The sequence below is a fragment of the Eleginops maclovinus genome, chromosome 8 (assembly GCF_036324505.1).
Source record: "Eleginops maclovinus isolate JMC-PN-2008 ecotype Puerto Natales chromosome 8, JC_Emac_rtc_rv5, whole genome shotgun sequence".
In the NCBI taxonomy this organism is placed as follows: Eukaryota; Metazoa; Chordata; class Actinopteri; order Perciformes; family Eleginopidae; genus Eleginops; species Eleginops maclovinus.
Genome location: NC_086356.1, coordinates 6,468,273 through 6,486,765, shown reverse-complemented (window position 1 = coordinate 6,486,765; position 18,493 = coordinate 6,468,273). Strand labels below are relative to the sequence as shown.

At 40.1% G+C, this 18,493-nt stretch overlaps 1 protein-coding gene across 1 annotated transcript in view; it reads right to left on the bottom strand.

Annotated features, from left to right (window-relative positions):
• Positions 1-18,493, bottom strand: part of LOC134868537 (protein unc-13 homolog B-like) — a 67,794-nt gene that overhangs the window by 35,821 nt on the left and 13,480 nt on the right. The window contains 6 exon segments of the mRNA XM_063889749.1: positions 4,661-4,874; positions 6,528-6,585; positions 6,869-6,942; positions 10,230-10,353; positions 11,361-11,478; positions 13,538-13,637. Coding sequence (XP_063745819.1) covers positions 4,661-4,874; positions 6,528-6,585; positions 6,869-6,942; positions 10,230-10,353; positions 11,361-11,478; positions 13,538-13,637 — 688 coding nt within the window.

Sequence of the window (18,493 nt, the reverse complement as noted above, 5' to 3'; positions counted from 1 at the left end):
AAGCACTTTTTAATATGCCTGAATGTAACTCTGTGTACTTTTGAGGGTGTCTGTGGTTCTGTAATTTGACCTGATGTTTCTACTTGTTTGGGAGTACAAGCTTCCTCAGTTACATTTTTGCCAAAGAGTCCAGATGAAAACCCGTGTTGGGCAGGTCTTAGAATCCTCTTCTCTTTCTCTGTATGTTCTTGTGAGAGTTGTTGTGCTACACTAGTGTGAAGTGGGGTCTTCATGGTGACTGAATTATTATTGACTTTCTGGTGCAGTGATTCTACTGCCGATGTCTGGCTGGTTATGTCAACATTTTCCGATGATTTTGTGAACTTATTAAACAACCCTGAGAGCATACCAGACTGACTTGCAGTTTCCACATGTGTTTCAACGGTTTGGTTGCTTCGTACTGGTTTTTCTTGTTGTGTCTCATGGATGATTTTGGACTGCTGCCTGTTGAGCCATATTTTCTGAAGATTTGAATAGTCCAGAAAGCAAACCAGTAGATTGAGTGGTTCTTTGTGATGAGCTATGTTGCTGTTGATTTTGATTGGATATTGGGATATCTCTTGCACTTGGTTGCTCATAGTTAGATTTACTTGGCATTATTCCATGTGGCTGAGCTGGTGGGGGTTCTTGTTTATTTATGTTGTCTGCTGAAGCAAATTTAAAGAGACCAGATAAAATACCACTTTGTTGGGATGGTTGTCGCTGGAGTGGAACGTTTGTTGTCGAGTAAAGCCTGGCTGCTGATTTGATGTTCTATTTCTGAGATGATGCCCTTGGTTTGGATCTTGTTGACTATGCTGTTGGTTGAAACCCTGTGGATTGTGTTGAACATTACTTTGTTGTTGCTGAACTGTTTGGCTGCTTGAAACATTCTCAGATGAGGCAAATTTAAACAAGCCAGACAAAGGCCCTTTTTGCTGAGATTGTGTTTGCTGATTTTCATTGGAAGTCTCCTGCTGGCCGGTTAGATTTCCAGGGATGTTTCTCTGCATTTCAGCTTCAGAAGGCAGCACATTTTGTGGTATATTATCTGTTGATGAAAACTTCAAAAACCCTGAGACAAGACCCCCCATCCTTGGTCCTGAAGAACTCTGTTGGGGTGGAGGTTGATTGAGAATCTGAGGGGGATCACCGCTCCTGGGTGGTTGATTGTTTTGGGAAGCCTGATGTGGCATATTGCCAGAAAGTTCACTGGAAGAGCCAAATTTAAGAAATCCAGATAGCAGTCCTCCTTGTTTTGGTTGATTAGAGCCCATAGGAGAGTTGTCCTCAGTTGTGGTTCCTTTAAAAAGACCTGTCAAAAAACTTTGTGATTCTGTTTGATTTGGGGCTTGATGCTGCATTCCATGATTTGAAGATTGTTGTGAATGTTGTTGTTGTGAGCTGGAGGGCACATTGCTGTTCTGACTTTGCAAATTACTCATCACATTCTGGTTTGAACCAGACGGAGCAGAGGTAGGGTTAAATATACTGGAGAACCATCCTTTTTCAGTGTTCTCCTGGGGCACAGCAGGACTTTGTGTAATTGTGGAAGAGGTTGTTGAAGTTGAATTATGATATGGTCGCACAGGATTCTGTGTGTTCATGGAGGCACTTACATCTTCACTAGACGCAAACTTTAAAAAACCAGAGAGCATGCCTCCCTCTGCTTTGGGGCGTTGTTGAGTAGAGACATTATCAGAGGAAAGGAAAGGCGGTCTACTGCTCAATGATGGGTTTTCTACTGGTTTTTGTAGTCTGGGATCCTCTGTAGATCTAAACACTGGATAAACCGCCACAGGTGGAGCTCCCTGAGGGGGAAGGGGGGCACCAGGTGTGAGCAATGAACTCCATGACTTCTTGAAAGGACTAAAGAATCCAGTATTTAATGATTCTGTTTGGCTAGTAGACCTTGCTGGACCACGATTAGGCACATCTTCTTGTTTGTAAATCATTGGATTTTCTATGCCATACATGTTTCCGTCTCGTGTTCGTTCCGAATGTTTCTCTTGCAATGAACTGAGCTTTTCAGATGTTCTATCTCCTTCTGCTGTCATTGATTGTTTACCTTGATGAACATATTTCTCATCCCATTGTGGATGTGTGGATTTTGGTGCCTGTTCAGTGATGTTCGCATTATCTGCCGCAGAAAAAAGTTTTAAAGGATTCAATTTTCCCAAGACTGAGTTTCCTGGAGCATTTTGAGGTTTGGTTACACACTGTGGCACGTGTTGTTTTTGACTAGTCTGACTTGTGGGAGATTTTGTTTCTTGATAATGACCTTGTGTCTTGGCATATTGTGATGGATGAGAAGGCGAAGAACTGAATGTTTTTTTATGAGAATTGTCTACCGGAGACACAACAGCTACAGGAGCTGAGCTATTTGATTTGGGAATAAAGGAAAGTAGTTTCGTTAGTCCAGATTGGTTGGAGGGTTCTGCAGATGGAGCCTGTTGAGATGGGACCGGCTGTTTGGGGCTTCCTGCAACTTTGTCAGTGAGAGAACAAAATAATGAGTTCATGGCATTTTTTACTCCTGAAATGCCCTGATCAGAAGGAGTTTGTGATTGGGTTTCTGCTTTAGGTTCTTTTGATGAACTATTTTGGTCATCGCCGAGAGAATCGGTTCTATAGCTTCCAACAGATGAAAGCCTCGATTTGTTGGATTTAGGAAGGGAACCGTATTTGCTCATTTCTTCTTCTTTTTCAGCAAGGTATTCAGAAACAGTTTCAACTAGACACTGGAGTTCATCCATAGGGTCTACATATTCATCACTTGGTTCCTCTACAGGAGAGAGCATTGCCTCTGGGTCCCATCCTCCAAGTTTAGCTTTGCCAGACTTTTTCTCTCTTGGACCATGAGAATTCTCTGAGGGACAGGAGAGGGAATACCTCTCTTTATAATGTCTTGCATTTTCCGAGTAATAGTCTTGAGCCATAAAGGGAATATCATCAATATCCTCTTCTGCTCCCATGGAGTAGCTAAGATCCTCAGAGTTTTCTAAATCAAAATCAAACCGTTTCCTCACTATAGCCTCTTGCTCTTTTTTGTATGCCACATAATTCTCCAAAGTGTTGTCTAGCTCATTTTTCGCCCACATCCTTGTCTTGTAGAGAAGACCATTTTGGTATGGCCTGAGGCAGGATGTTATGCGCTCCTCTTCTTCCTGCATCTCAACTACCTGCCGCATAAACAGCTCCCCTCTCTTCTCACGGAGCAGTGCAATGTCAGAGGGAAAAGCCTCTTCTCTTTTTTTGTCAGCCACTGTACTTAGCAACCCTCCTGGGTCTCTTATCTTTTTCTTTCGTCGTCGATCAATAGTGTCATAACCCTCAGGGTAGGTGGGAGGCAGAAAACCACTGCGTTGAGTATTCGGACTGATAGAGGTGCGTGAGGACTCAGGGTAGGGTCTTCCCATTCGAAGGATAACGTTGTCTTCTTCATCATCCAAGAAGTCACTCAGCTGAGGCTTGCTCTGCCCTTTGTATTTGTTTTCCCAATCTTCAACACCCATGCCGGAATCCACAGGTATAATTCTGACCCTTCCTTTCTGATGTAATTGTCTAATTAAGTTTAAATAAATGGATTGTACAAAGGGTGGGAAAGAGCACAGGGATAGAAAAGAAGCAAACAAAGAAGAAGAAAAAATGCAAACAAAAGTTAAGCAGAACAATAAACGTAGAAATAAAGACAAGAACAGTTTCATGCAAATGTAAAGATGACATTTTGATTAGATGGCAATGTTTTTAAGAATGCATCAGAAAGCTTGGTTAAACTGATAATTGCAAAGAAAAAATGCAATAATTGCCTTAAAAATACTCGAGTGTGCATGGGTTATTAAACAGTATGTCATAGGATTTCCTCAATAAATGGCTAAACCAAGTTCGGAACTCCAACCAACAAAACAAACCCTGATGACCAAAAACAAACACGACCGATGAGCTCTTCCTGGCTGTAATCCAAAAAAAAAAATTCTGATGTAGAATTATCCGGATCAACTTCTTATCATTCCACACAGGCTGATTTGGAGCAGTCTCACTGGTACCCATGTATTTTATGACAATCCATGAGTAGACAATAGTAGATCGAGTGTACTGGGACCATTAATATTGACCAAAGCTTGCTTCAAAATAATAACAACGACAGTATAATACATTATTATTTCTATAGCAAAAGTCACTCTTTTCCACTGTATTTAAATTGAAAGCAATGTATTTGATTAATCATTTTAGTGTAATATGCCATGTGACAAAACCCATATAGCTTATAAAGTAGGGATCCCCCCTTCTAACTGAAGCAGCTGAATACATTTACTCTGCCAAAAAGGGAAAAACAGCTCATTTACGAAAAATAAAAGCACACATCTTCAGCCATGTTTGATGCTAGGTCAGATAAACTAGTCAAAAGAAAAACATTGTGCCAAATTGTTTCACTGTCTACTTTGGACACTATAATTCAGAAAGTGAAGGCCCTCTGATGTATGTTTTTTATTAAAATAAATAGAGATTATAGACTTCAAGAAAACACAATGCTTTTAAAGATAACTTCTGATTAAGAAGGGTGTAATTTCTGGCAGTCTAGTTTCAATTTTCATTTCCGAACACTGCCTATGCGTTGTGATTGTGAAACAAAGTTAAGAGTTTTATTCAGAAGGTGTGTTACAATGAATACTCTCTCTACCTGGTTCCTCTCTGGTCCCTGTAGTCCAAGTCCAAACTGTGGACAGAGTCTGTGCAGGAGTCCAGGTGCCGCTGCTGCCGAGGCCCCATGGGATACTGGTGCATGGAGGAGTTGGGCTGAGCCGTTGTGTGGTAACGCGGAGGCAGACTGTTACTGGTCTCACTGCGATAGTCACTGTCCCGGTCGTCTACCGCACTGTCCTGGTCATCCAGAGCTGCAAAAGGAAACAGGGTGAGCGAAGTGAAGAATCTCACCTGAAATATTTACACGTATGCTTTGTGTGGCAGCAAGCATTTAAATAAATAGAATAAAATCCTCATTAAGTAAAAGCGGAAGATGCGTACCAGTTCAAATGTTGTCGAAGTGGACAAAATTGGTTGCAGTTTATCAAATAAACAAAAGTAAAACCAGATATGCCAGGTTAATATGAAGGGCAATGAGCGTGCATTTTTTTAAATACATCAAGGCATTTATACATACAAGCTTTCCTGCTGAATAGAAAACACTGAGCTTTATCTACTGTTCTTGGATTATCATTTCAAAGAACATTTTACATATTTGATTAATGGTTGCTTCAAAACATTTTTAATAATAGTAACCAATAATTGCAGTTGTTGCCACAGTGTGTCCTTCTTTCACAAACATGAGAAGAACTTTGAATGAAAAAAAATTTGATAATTTATCTAAAAAAAAATTGTAATGTTTGAAAATCTGGGTAATTTTTTGATGAGAGATATATATATTAATGTGGTAGAACAGTTTTGGAGTCAGTTACTCCATGAATTAGGGAGTACCTGGTAAATAATTCTAATTTGCATCTACATTAACATTAATTTAAAAGAAAGTTTGACTGCGTTTATATTGTACAACACTTATCATATACCAGCATTGATCATAAGAAAAGCACTTGGAAAGTAACCTTGCCAAACCTAATAATAACCCTTAACCTTTTTCAAGACCGAGTTTGGTGTGTACTGGAGGCGACAGCTGAGTTTATCTTTCAAAGCTGATAAAGTGAGAGTGTTAAAGATAAACTGATGCTGTTGATATCTCTTAGGAGGACAACAAAATGTCAAGTTGACTGAGTATAAATATAGTTTAGCAATGACTGCCACCTATAGGTATAAAGATACAACTGCACCCTTTGGGATTTGATAAGGATTTTAAAATGCCATTCTATGGGTATTGATAATAATAATCTCTAAATATGTCTCAATTTCAATGAGATAGAAAACGTTTTCCGGACATTTTTCAATCAATATTCTAAGTATTTAAGTAACATGGAGAATTATATGACCGCAGCACAGAGCATAAAAAGGAAAACAGCGTAAGCAGAGGAAGTTGAAAAAAGGGGATTAGGAAATCATTAGGGAAAAAGTATTAGGGTGGAATAATGATATTAAAATGCAAGAAATTCTTACAGATTACATGTTAGAGGGGAATTTCGGGCATTAGGGCATGCAGAGGGCACTGAGGATTGGCCGGGGGGGGGGGGGAGAATTTGATCAAGTTCATTTTTTTTTTTACATACTCATCGGCTCAGTCCATCCGAAATAGTTGCCTGGTGAAAGTGCAGACATTACAAGTGAGAGGTACAGTCAGAGGAGGCAGGGGGTTGTGAGAACAAAAGTGTTCCTGAGTTTGGGGGATGAGGGAAACCCCCATCAGAGAGGAAAACAAACATTTGACATGCAAAGGGGTTAAAAAAATATAAACAGACTCAATTTGAAGTCTTCACTTTTCTGATTAAAGAAGATTTCACTTCCGCAGAACATTAAAGAAGTGAGAGGAAATAATATTCAAGTCTGACAAATAGAAGGGAGGAGAATGGCTCCATCTAGAGGTCAAAAGGAGCGTGTGCACTCACAGCACTGGGAGGCGGCAAATGGCAGAGGGCGATTCTGAACATCATCGTGAAGAGGGTACTACAGAGGACAGAGGGAGGGAAAAAAACTGCATTCAATTTGTTTTCCATGATGGCATATTTCAATTAATTATTACAACAATTCACCAGTACAACTACATCAAAATTTACAAAGGAGAAAACCAGTCATGTGGCATTAGAACAAGATGTAGTAAACAAACACAGACAGCACATCTTTTAAGACTTACAGAGTGATTATCATTACGAATACACTGATGTGCGATTATTTCTTCAAACAAATATCAATAAAAGCACCTGATACAAGTAGTAAAAATGCACTTTACCTCATCATGGATCCCCATGGTATTGATGCGATCCAGCTTTCCTGTCCAGTACTGAGCCTCATCATCTGGGATGTCTGGTACAGAGAGGTTCACATAGCAAATACAGACAATCACACGTCAGCTTACTATGTTTGAAGTAAACATCCTGCTTAATTATACTCCATCATAATACACTAAGGCCCGTTTAATTTCTTATGAGTCTGAGTCTAACAAACACAGTCATCAGCAGGCGTATTATTCAGGGCTGTCGTTTTTTCAGTGTTGAAAGTTTTCAAAACAACATGAACCTCTGTCTGATTTTCTAAATTCTACATGGAGTGGAACATCTTACTTTAGGCCAATGTTGGCTCCGCTCAAAAAAATCTCGATGAGTAACTTCACATAGCATTTTAAAAAACTCTACTTATTCTACTCCCATATGACTTCATTCATGATCAGCTGTTTTTGGTGTCTAATATCTGACTGACTTTATTGTCTGTTATTTTCTTTAACTCTATCATGTTTATCATGTGTATTCTTCTGGGAGAATGACTCCCCTTCTCGGCTCTGTAATCATTTATTACCATAATCAACAACGGCCCTCATCTTATTTAAAATAATCTAATTGTTTTATTTGTTTAAGTATTGGAGCAGGTGCTTTCACTATTCCCACTTTGCAGAGGGGTTTGCTGCTGCTCTGTGGACAGATGCACATTAAAGGCCACACACACAAAGGCCATGGCTTCAAAGACACACCGACCCACAGCTTTAATGAATGGCTGTGGTGGCTCAGAGAGTCGCGATGGCCTCCTGCAACCTTGAAAGGTCTCCTCTTGAATAAAAAATAAAAAAAACACTCGGCGGACAGACACCCTACTTTAACTTTGATGATCACAGGGCTTGAGCTTAATATGCAGTGCTGGTATCAGAGACACTGTAGGTTGAACTGTGGTCAAACCCACAGAGAGCAGGAGGAGCACAGGGGACAACCACCCTGCAAATATTACTAAGGTGAATGGTACCCAATGCTACGTCAAGCTAACAAGCTAATCGCTATCAAGAACAGTTCTGAGTACCGGCATATTCTCGGATGAATGAACATGAAATGTGATTAAAATAATGTTGCACCTTTTTTAACTTCTTTAGGCTCATAGTTTTGGCTAAATGGCTCAGGAACAGTATATTTCGGTAACAAAACTCTCATCTTTCCAACAGTAGGCAGTGGCTTTAGCACAAAAAAGATCAATCAGAGGCACACCTAGCAGCTCAAAACGCCAGATACTTTTTTTTCAAATATTTTATGGAGACCAACATGTACTTAGATTAATCAGGTGGACGGAAACAAGGTTAACACTGAACGCTAATTGATGCGCAATTCTTTGACATCATGGTACAACTTCCAAGAATATACATCAGGGTTTTGTGTCCGAAAGCTTTTTGTGTGGACCCCAAAAACTATAGTACAAAAATGCTTTAAAGAGATTTCACTGAGAAAAAAGTGAGGGAAGCCTCTTCGACACATAGCTTCCAGTAACTACGGAAATCACAATTAAACTTTCAGGTTAATGGAAACCCGTTTTTCTCGTGTCATGCTGGAATTAAAGGGTTAAGGGACAGTCATGCAGATTGCGGTAAAACAATACCTATGGATGCCAGAAAACAGAAGAAGAAAGAAGAAGGGGCGTGACGGGATGCTTGAGTTAGCTATGGGTGACGTTGCCAATTACTTTTCAGGACCTTGCCAATAGTGAGGAGCTTTTTATTTTATTTTGTTATCATATTAAGCGCTAAAGCCTTTATGTAAATGCTTTAGTCAATGATTTTATTTTGTGATCCCTTACTCGGCATACATATAATCGCATGCAAAAATGAATGGACTGCAAGTGTGAAAGGGACTCAAGCGACTTGACATGTCCCAGTATTACTCTCCTCTTCTTAATTTAGCTATATATAAAAAGATCCTTAATGGTTCCTTAATCCTGCTGGCCACAATGGAACAGCCTGGCGAAGACCAAATTATATTTACTGAACCTAAGTTAATAAAGGAAGATCTGCCATATATGAGTCAGTGCCCTCAATTTAGGCAGGCCAGAAACTCCTAATCCCCAGTGGAACCAGAGACAGGACATTAGGCGGTTAGACGAACGTCTAGGAGTGCCCTGTTTCTAGCCATTAGTTGTTCAACTTTAAAGGTGTCCTATTGTGCTATACTTGAACAATATATTGTACGGCAATATCTATAAAAAACTTGTCTGTGAAGTGTTTTCAAAATACCAAACCCATTGTACTCATGCCTCATACCCCTCTATTTCAGCCCTCTTCCTGAAGTGCTGATTCTGTGACTGACTGTCGCTTTAAATTTGAGCTGACCTGAAGCTGGCCACGCCCCTTTGGAGCGTCATGCAGCTCTCTGTCTGAAGAGAGCAGTCTCTAACGGAGATACTCAGCTAAACGCTGCCGTGATTAAACCCCATATTATGTTCCAAACCACATCAAGCATTATTTCTGAAACACTTCTTATTGTTTACTACGTGAACAGTGACATTACATGTATTATATATACAACAACTCTAAGTCCCTCCTGCAGAGATCCTGCACAGACACACAGAGGTGCTGTGGAGGGGATTCAGCTCGCTGACTATATATGAGGGACGATAGGTTGGGACGTGTCAAGTGGGGGGGTACGTTGCCAGGAGTTCAATTTAAAGCCAGCCCACATTTCGGTTATTACGTCATAACCGAAGCAAATCTGGATCAGCTCGTTTGTACCCCCGTTTTTAGAGATGTGGGTAAGGAGGAACAGAGAGAGGGTTGTATTTTCTGACACTTTGTGAGTCTACTACACACCGGGGACACATATTTATGTATAAAGACAGCAAAAAGTGCATTTTGCATAATAGGGCACCTTTAAGTGTCCTTCATCATGATTTAATGAGAGAACGCTATTTTGTCATGATTTAATTTCATTACGGAGAGAAGGTGACCTCATACTCTACTTGTACATGTTGTTCATTTAGTCCTATATTTTTTGTATTTGAATTAAAAAGACAGATGCCTGCATAAGACTACAGGTTACAAGATATGATTCATTTGTAAGGCACTGCCCCGGGCTGGATAGCATTTCCTGAGCAACGACTGGTGACATTTCAGCAGGAAACACTTGTGGCCTTTGTGTCTCTCATTGGATCATGGTTTGATTTGCCCTACGCTAACCAGAAACTCAAATCCACATGTTATTGTCATGCACGCATTGCTGTCAGAGCTGGTACTGGAGATGACGGCATGGCATGGGCAAACCTGAACGTGACAACTGTGGTTCATTTGCCAGTTTTGGCAACCCTAAAAAGACACAAAGGGGGGAAAAGATATTCTTGTATCTCACCAAAAGGCAGCTCGAAGCGAGTGTCCAGCAGGACTCGATGAGGCGTTGGGTTCTTGGTGCCATATATCTCATCCGCCTTCATCAGGACCTCTGCGTCCAGGAAGAGCCAGTCCCCCGAGCCCTCCTGCGATGATGACGCGTATAATTATATCAGCATTTGGACGATTGAATCTTCTTAGCGTACATTATTCTACTAACTTTATGCCATTATTGTCAGTTATCATCATTTTCAAGTTTATATGTTAGGTTTATATCTCAAAGCATTATTTCTAAAATGATGAAAACTGTGTGAAATATTCCACTTTGCACACTTTCTTCAAAAGACATTATGTCAATTAAGCCGTTTTCATGGCTAATACTTTACATATAACAAATTATTGTAGCGCTTGCTTTTATTCAAAGAGACTAACATAAGCTCAGTACCGTAATCATGCCTGCAGAGAATCAAGGAGGAATTGTGGATGTTGGATCAAACCGCTGCGCTAACCCCCTAAACAGCACCCTAATACATACATTTAAATGCAGCCTTAACACACAAAACAACACAGCTTTTCCTTTTTATAAAACTTTGTGAAAAGGTGTTGTGATATTTGCACAGATCCTGTTGGTATACAAGTCCTTTTAAATGTTTGAGAGCAGGTGTGTTTTTCCTTCTCCCTTTCCTCGTCTCTCTAGAGCTAAATTCAAAAAAGGCAAGAGGCTGTGGCTAAAACCCAACTTAAGACGCACATTTCAAATACGCCACTTCAAGAATGTTCCTAAAACCTGAAACGTTGGGGTTTCCGACATGTCATAATTGGGAAATGAGGTATTCTGAATAAAGCCTTGAAAACCTTGAATACCCAATTGGAATAGCTCGTTTACATGATGATAAAAGTGGAACATCAGTGCACAGTCAAAAGTAGTAAGTGGAACCCCGTTAAATCCAATGTCTAAAAAGGTAATAGATAATTGGGAAAGCTAAATATTTTGTTCACAGATGAGATATTTAGTAATGTTGGGAGAAAGACTGAAAAAATACACCACTGTTTAGCAATCATTTCAGGGTCCCTTTTTGTGCCGTTTTTTGGAATGAAATCCATTTGTACTTGATGCTTTTTTAAAGAATTGTGTATGGGTGAATATGCTAACCTCCTCGGATTGTTGGATACCCTTCAGGGGAATCCAGGACGTCCCCACCATGGTGTCCCAGATGAGGCCTTTGTTCCACACTTCGACAATGAGGCCGAGGTCCAGCTGGTTGATCTCACTGAGGAAAGATTAAAAAAAGGTATCATGTACCGTCAAGCTTATTTATATGTATATATTTTTTAAGCGTGGGAAATGTCAGCGGATAAAATAACAATAGTTGCGCAGTTTGAGGCCTTGTTGTAAAGGTCATTACATTCACACACAAATGTCTCCTTAGTTACTGCCAGGCCCCGTCACTGTCGATGACAAAGGCTACTTACTCACTCCGTTGTGTGATGGCTATCATAATCCATTCAAGCCTTGTTTTGCCATTCAACGAGCTTTTCAAAGGGCATGAAAAACAGCTTGATGACAGCAACAAAATGGCATCTCAATTTTGAAAGGAGCAGCGCCACAAGGGCATTTGCATACTCTATCTGTGGGCAGTTTATAGCGATTGAAGGGGCCAAACAAAAGGAAGATGAGAGGATAAGATAATCAAAGAGAGCAGCTCATTGAGGAAAAATAAGGGGGGGGGGGGGATGTCCAGGTGCATATAGGCCTTCAAAACATGTGCTCATTTATGATGATATATACTGAAAACCATGTAAAAAAAAGTGGATCATATATATTTTGCTATATGATTCTTGTCCCGATATAGGGTTGGACTTTATTATTCACTAGTTATTTCACTTAAAATGTTCTGAAAATTAGAAAAAATACTACACTTCATTTGCCAAGTGTTTATTTCACACAGGATTAAAAAACCTCGGCTTTCTGTGTGTTTTTTCGTACGGATTTGTATTTATTGACTAACCAGAAATCATTATATTATTGTTTACCCAAATATTAAAGATGCTCTATAATGCAGATTTATGTCAGTGACGTGCTTTAATGTTCAAAAAGCCCTTTATTTTCCTCATCCTGTCTGTGCTGCAGCAACTCTTTTCACCCTCTGTCTGAAACAAGAGCCCAGTCTGCTCTGATTGGTTAAGCTGGCCGCTTCTGTTGAGAGAGAGTTAAGAGATGTTCCGCCCCTTAGCCTATCCCATACAGCGTGTTGGCGTGCCAATAGAAGTGTGAGTGTTAGATAGTGATGTCATTGTGTTAGGGAAGTAAGGGGGAGTGTGTGGGAGAGAAACACCCTCTAGAGGGAACTTTGGGATTTTAGCTTTTGCAGACCATTTACATGCACACAAAAAATTATAACAAACATCGGGAAAGGAAAAGCGCCAAAAAGCATAATATGGCCCCTTTAAATGACATATATCTAATAATAAAAAATGTACTCAGCCCTAGAAGATCTTTAGAAATCAAACTTTCAAGCATATGTAAAAATCAAGCTGATCTTTTTTTTTTTTTTCACACAACAGATTTCACATTTGATAAATAGTGTTGTTTCCCAACAAATGGTGCTGGGCATTTGCTGGAAATGCAGAACAAAATATATATATATATATATTTTTTAATAACACCTAGCTGACATCATTAATGGACAGCAGGGGGATGAAGGTCTGGAAAAACAAACAGTGTAGCAATGAGCGACTTGACAAAAGACAAACAATGACACGCATGCAACAACGTGCCGGCTCTCTCATCACCATAGATACCTTTCACGGGGAAAGTAAAACGAGGAAATTAAACCAATGAATTACAAAGAGGAAATGAACAGCAGCTGTTTAACAAGATACTGGCACAGCGTGAAAACAGACACCTTTCCTGGAGCTCATAGCACCAGGTAGGAACTAGGCTGGGGACCATTCAAATGATGTGCCTTTATTGACATAAATGAATGAGACAGGGAACAAAGTTGAGACTTTCAGTGTAGAATTATTATTTCATAATACTATGGACTATTATTACAATAGTTTTGTTATTTTTTAATATTATAATTTATTCTTGACGTTGAATTTAAATGTCATTATTTAGATTCTATTTTTATTGCATTTTTAACTTATTCTTTTATCTTTTATTCTATTTAATTATAAACTGGACTTATAAAATAATCTGGTTATAGAATGTATTGAAGTCCTAGAGGTCATTTGCTTTGTCTTGCATGACATTTAGATTTATTGCAGTTAGTAAATGATTAAAATGTGTGTTTGTTTGATGACAGAAGTCTGTGTTTAATAACTTACAACATGAAATCCTGTTCCCAGCAGGGCTGGTCCCCCCGCACCGTGATCGTTGTGCTTTTGACATTCTGCACCTTCAGCGTCACGTAGGTGTTGAATTTGTCTGAAAAACAAAAAGGAGAAGAGTGATCATGTCTAAATTACAGTGAGGAATTTAATGTCCTTAATATAAAAAGACACAATCAGAAGCGCAGTTTACTTTTTCTCTCTGAAAAAGGTTTCACAAATGTGGCAACCCTTTTCTAGACTATTATACAAAAAAAGTTTGATGGCCCTCTCCAGCATTAATACAATCAAAATAATAATAAATAATTGTCCCCTTGTAACGTCATCCCTCTTTCTCATGTATTTTATTTTGTTTGTGTTTTTGTTTTTCCTCCCTTCACTGAAAAATCGAATACAACTTAAAATCTAAATATAGTGCGGCGGTATACTTAAAGCAAATATAGGGGATATATAAATAAGGGAAAGATTTACACAGCAGTATAAGAGAAAAAAATACATATATATATTGAGTAAATGAGATGTACAACGGTACAGATTAGTGGTACAGAAATATCTAGAAGAAGAAGGATCCCTTAATCGTCCCACAGAGGGGAAATGTACATTCTGCATTAGACCCATCGTAGTGTTTGGAGCAGTGGGCATATGTACGGTGCCCAGGGGCCAGTGTAGGAAACGGTGCCTTGGTCAGGGACACCTCGGTCGCACTCGGTCTTTCGGGGACTTGAACCGGTGACCTTCCGGTTCCCAAGTCAAGTTCGCCACCACCGCCCTTATCAGACAAAACTGGGCCAAAACGTAACTAAAAAAAAAAAAAAATGTCAGCAGTCATAAGATGACACAATGTAAAGATCTATAATTAAGAGAACACAAACTTAAAAAGGAAAGAAAAGGCGACCTACGCACTACTACGTTAAAAGTCACTGGCTTTGTGTGGTAGAAAAAGACATCAGGAGATATAGTGAGAGTGAGAGCAGATAAGCCCCCCCCCCCCCCCTCAACTAAGTCAAGCCAAGCCAGGCCAGCACACTGACCCTTCTAATCTCCATGCAGAGCCAACCTCATGCAGCATGCTAAATCTTTTCTGCACAGTGAATACCAGCTTCTTTTGAAACTCCTCTATATCATTGCGCTCTTAATATAGAGTATGTAAGAGCGGAAGAAGGTCCGCCGATGATGTAATGGAGGGGATGTTACCCATGACCCGGTTCTGCTGTGGAAAGGTCTCCGTCAGCCCTGATAGCATCAAGACTTACATTCAAATTCAGTTCAGTCAAAGGTGAAGCCAGTCTTAACAAAAGAAAGGTAAACGATAAAAAAGGAAATTGTTTGTAGTCTCTCAAATTTTGAGATTTCAGACTTTTCTCAGTTTTTCTATTTAAATATAAATGTATTGTTACCCATGTACTGAGGCTGAGTCCTCACCGTCATGGACCAGGGTTCAATTCCAACATAGGGAGTACTTATATGCATTAGCCTTTCTATCTCCCCCTTAATATGTGTATCTATAAGTAAAGGCACAGGCAGACCAAAAAATAATATATGTTTTTTAAATCCACGTTTCTTATTGAAATAGACATAAAAAAGAAACATATATATTTTCTTGCTTTTATGTTATATTTTATGATTTTTATTTAACTGAGAAAGAGGTAGGATTTTTTTTCACTAATTTCTGAAATGTTATACAATAATTGTTAATTGTTAAATGGTAAATGGATTGCATTATATTATGCTTTTCCAGGTCAGCATTTACCCACATCTACAACTATTCAAACACCGGCCACAGCATCGGGAGCAATTTGGAGCTAAGCATCTTGCCCATGGTCACTTTGACATTCTGAAAGCAGAGGCTGGGGATTGAACCACCGACCTCCCGATTGTTGGACGACCCTCCTGGGCCACAGCCACTTCTTTCAATCCCAAGAACAATCGACAAATGAATCGATGGAGAACATAACTGTTGTTTGCGGCCCTAGCTTGTTTGCTTTTAAACGTGGAGTCAAGTGCCTGTCTGCGAGTGTGTGTAGACAACGTTCACACCCAGTGATCTCGGTCAGCCACCATCATGAGTGGTGGTCAGCAGAGCCACAACACTCGTCCGTCTGCACCAGCTGTCAGCTCGGGGCGGGATGAGGGCGGATTATACGGCGCGTGACGCAGCCAGCACTTTTCATTTCCCGCTATGTAGAGAGAGGGAGCGTCAACACGTGCAGGCTGATGTGCCCTGTTTCGCTCTGGTGGATGGCAGCGCTGCACCAGGGGGGGGTCTTCCCTAACACTTGCACTATCCAGAGAAATAAATACGACCCCTTACCTGGGCACTAAACAGCTGGAGGCTCCCACTGATGTTGGGATATTTAAACAGGGATACAATTGTATGTTCATATTTTATCTAACTTCAGACTGCATGATTACAATTCTGTTTATGTTTATACTTGAGAATTTTAAACTGTATATAGATGAAATAACCAGATAGGTCATCTGTTTTGGCATGATCCATTAAAAAAGGCCCAAATATGGCTATATGGGTTATCCCTGTAGTGTGTTGGTCTACAAAAGCTAAAAATCCACTCCAAACCCCTCCATTGGACTCCATTGTTTACTTCTGCGACATAACGATGTCCCTTTGCAACACCTGCGTTTCTATTGGCTAGCGCTTCAACACATCGTACTTGATGAGGCTAAGGGGCGGAACATCTTTAAGCGGTTGATCAATCACAACAGAGCTGGCCAGCTAACCAATAAAGGCAGACTGGGCTCTGGTTTCAGACAGAGGGTGAAAAGAGGTGCTACAGCACAGGAAGTGTGAGGAAAAATAAAGAGCTTTTTGAATATAAAGCATGTAAACATGTCCCAGTAGAAGCACAAAATACAAATATGAACCAGAAATGTAGCATAACAGGGCCCCTTTGAGTTAAAAACCTGAGAGCTTTACAACACAAGCCAAAATTCACACTCACGCAAACACTGGTGGCAGAGCTTTTCCTCAAACATTCACACGCACACACTTTTTTGATATAGTCACACCAACAACAAAGACTTGAGAGTTTGTCCCAGTGCACACACAGAAATCAAACACTAACACACACAACCTTGGTCTGTGGGAAATATAAGTAAGGCATCAGCTGTTCCTTTGTTGACTGATTACCTGACCACACTAGACAAAGATTTTCCTGGTTACCTCGGCAACATTTGGAAACATTTACTTTATACAGCGCCTTCAACACCGTAGCCAGATAACTAAACTGAACTCTTGACGCAATGTTACATTAAACAGCTGACCCGGTTGGATTCCTACTGCCACATAAATAAAGATTAAATCAGGTTGTCGTAAAACCGCACCCCCCCCCCCTTTGACGTATTACCCGCCTAAAAGCATTGTCCATCCTGCAAACAGCGTGTGTGAAAGAAGACAGACCTAATTATTGTCTTGGGAGGACAATAGGACAAAACACAGGCATTATTACAAAGGGAGCCTGGGGGATGCTCAAGCCTCTCCCCTAATTAGATAGTGCATGCCTTGTGCCACGTTTGGGCCAACTACCATGAATAGAAGAGATGAGATAAAGGAAGAGGACGTATGGATTAGATAAGAGCCACTTAGCGGCTGCGGGCCCTGTGCAGCAGGTGCAGCTGATACAATCCGCACCGTTAAGGAGAAAGCAGCGATAACTGTCCTGGAAGACACAAAATCTATGGCGGCACACCAAACACGAAGATGTTCTAGAGCTAAAAGACGAGATTTGGCGCTAATGGTATGGAATAGTATGCGCTTCCTGTCTCCGAAGTGGGCGTGGCCAATTATATTTGTATGTTATTTTGCTAACATTAGATATTTTAACAGCGAACAAACATTTAGCATTTAGCTAGGGCCATCACACTTCCACTAAGGTAACTGGTACTGAGTTGGATTGCATTGTGCCTGTATGTGGAAGAATATATGGTCAAACGAATGCAAGAAGTGGAGTGGATTTATTTGTATTTGTCAGAGTTTCTTTCTTTTTAAAGCCCCTTTCAGTTTTTTTCTTTTTTGACTACCTACAGCTGCATGACTTTGTTTCACATAATGAGACGGACAAGTCAAACAAATTGGTCCAAACTAAGTCTATTTTTCTCCTGATTTGTACTTCAGACAAATTGCATTTTGGTGTTATTTTTACACCATCTCTGGTACAGCCTGACACATTCTGGATTTGATGTAAACCAATATTAACTTATTTTTGCCTTCAAATATACTTTTTCTTTTAAATAGTGGAATAATCCTTTAAAAATAACCTTTCATGCGACAAAAATAGCAGGAAATGCTGTTTTCAGCCAATTCAATCACAGGGGTTTCCTGCCTCTCAGATTTATATTATATTAAAGAAAATATATTGGACTAACAAAGGATTAATGATCCAGAAAGGCATCAGGTACATCCCTAATGTTCCTACCAGTTCCATGATCAGGATCCTCCACACAAACAGACAATATAAAACATAAACCAAGCCTAACATAGCGTGAGGTCATAGGTTGACTTGGTAGGAGTCCTTCCTCATGGAGGGGAGAACTCATTCTGACATGTCAAAATGCATGACAGCACACACATGGTGTTTGCACACACTCATTCTCTCATACTGTGCAAACAGACATATATACACAGAGACAGAGTGAAATTGAGCGTGTTGTAAAGAAGTGACTATGCAGGCCACTCGTCCTGTCCCTATTTTGAGACGGTACTCTCCCCCTGTGCAGCAGGGTCCCCGAGCCCTCAGTCAAGCGCCTTCATCCATTATTGATTGATGATGAGTTTTCTCAATAAATTAGTTAAGGAAACGCAGGCAGTTGGAAGACTGACATTTCAAATGCATACCTCTCATCAATATTGCATGTAATAGAAGATTTTTCAGGGCTATTCTACGATTGTTGAGACCGCTTCATGAGAAGTTTCTCCATCTTCAATACATAAGGTTTTGG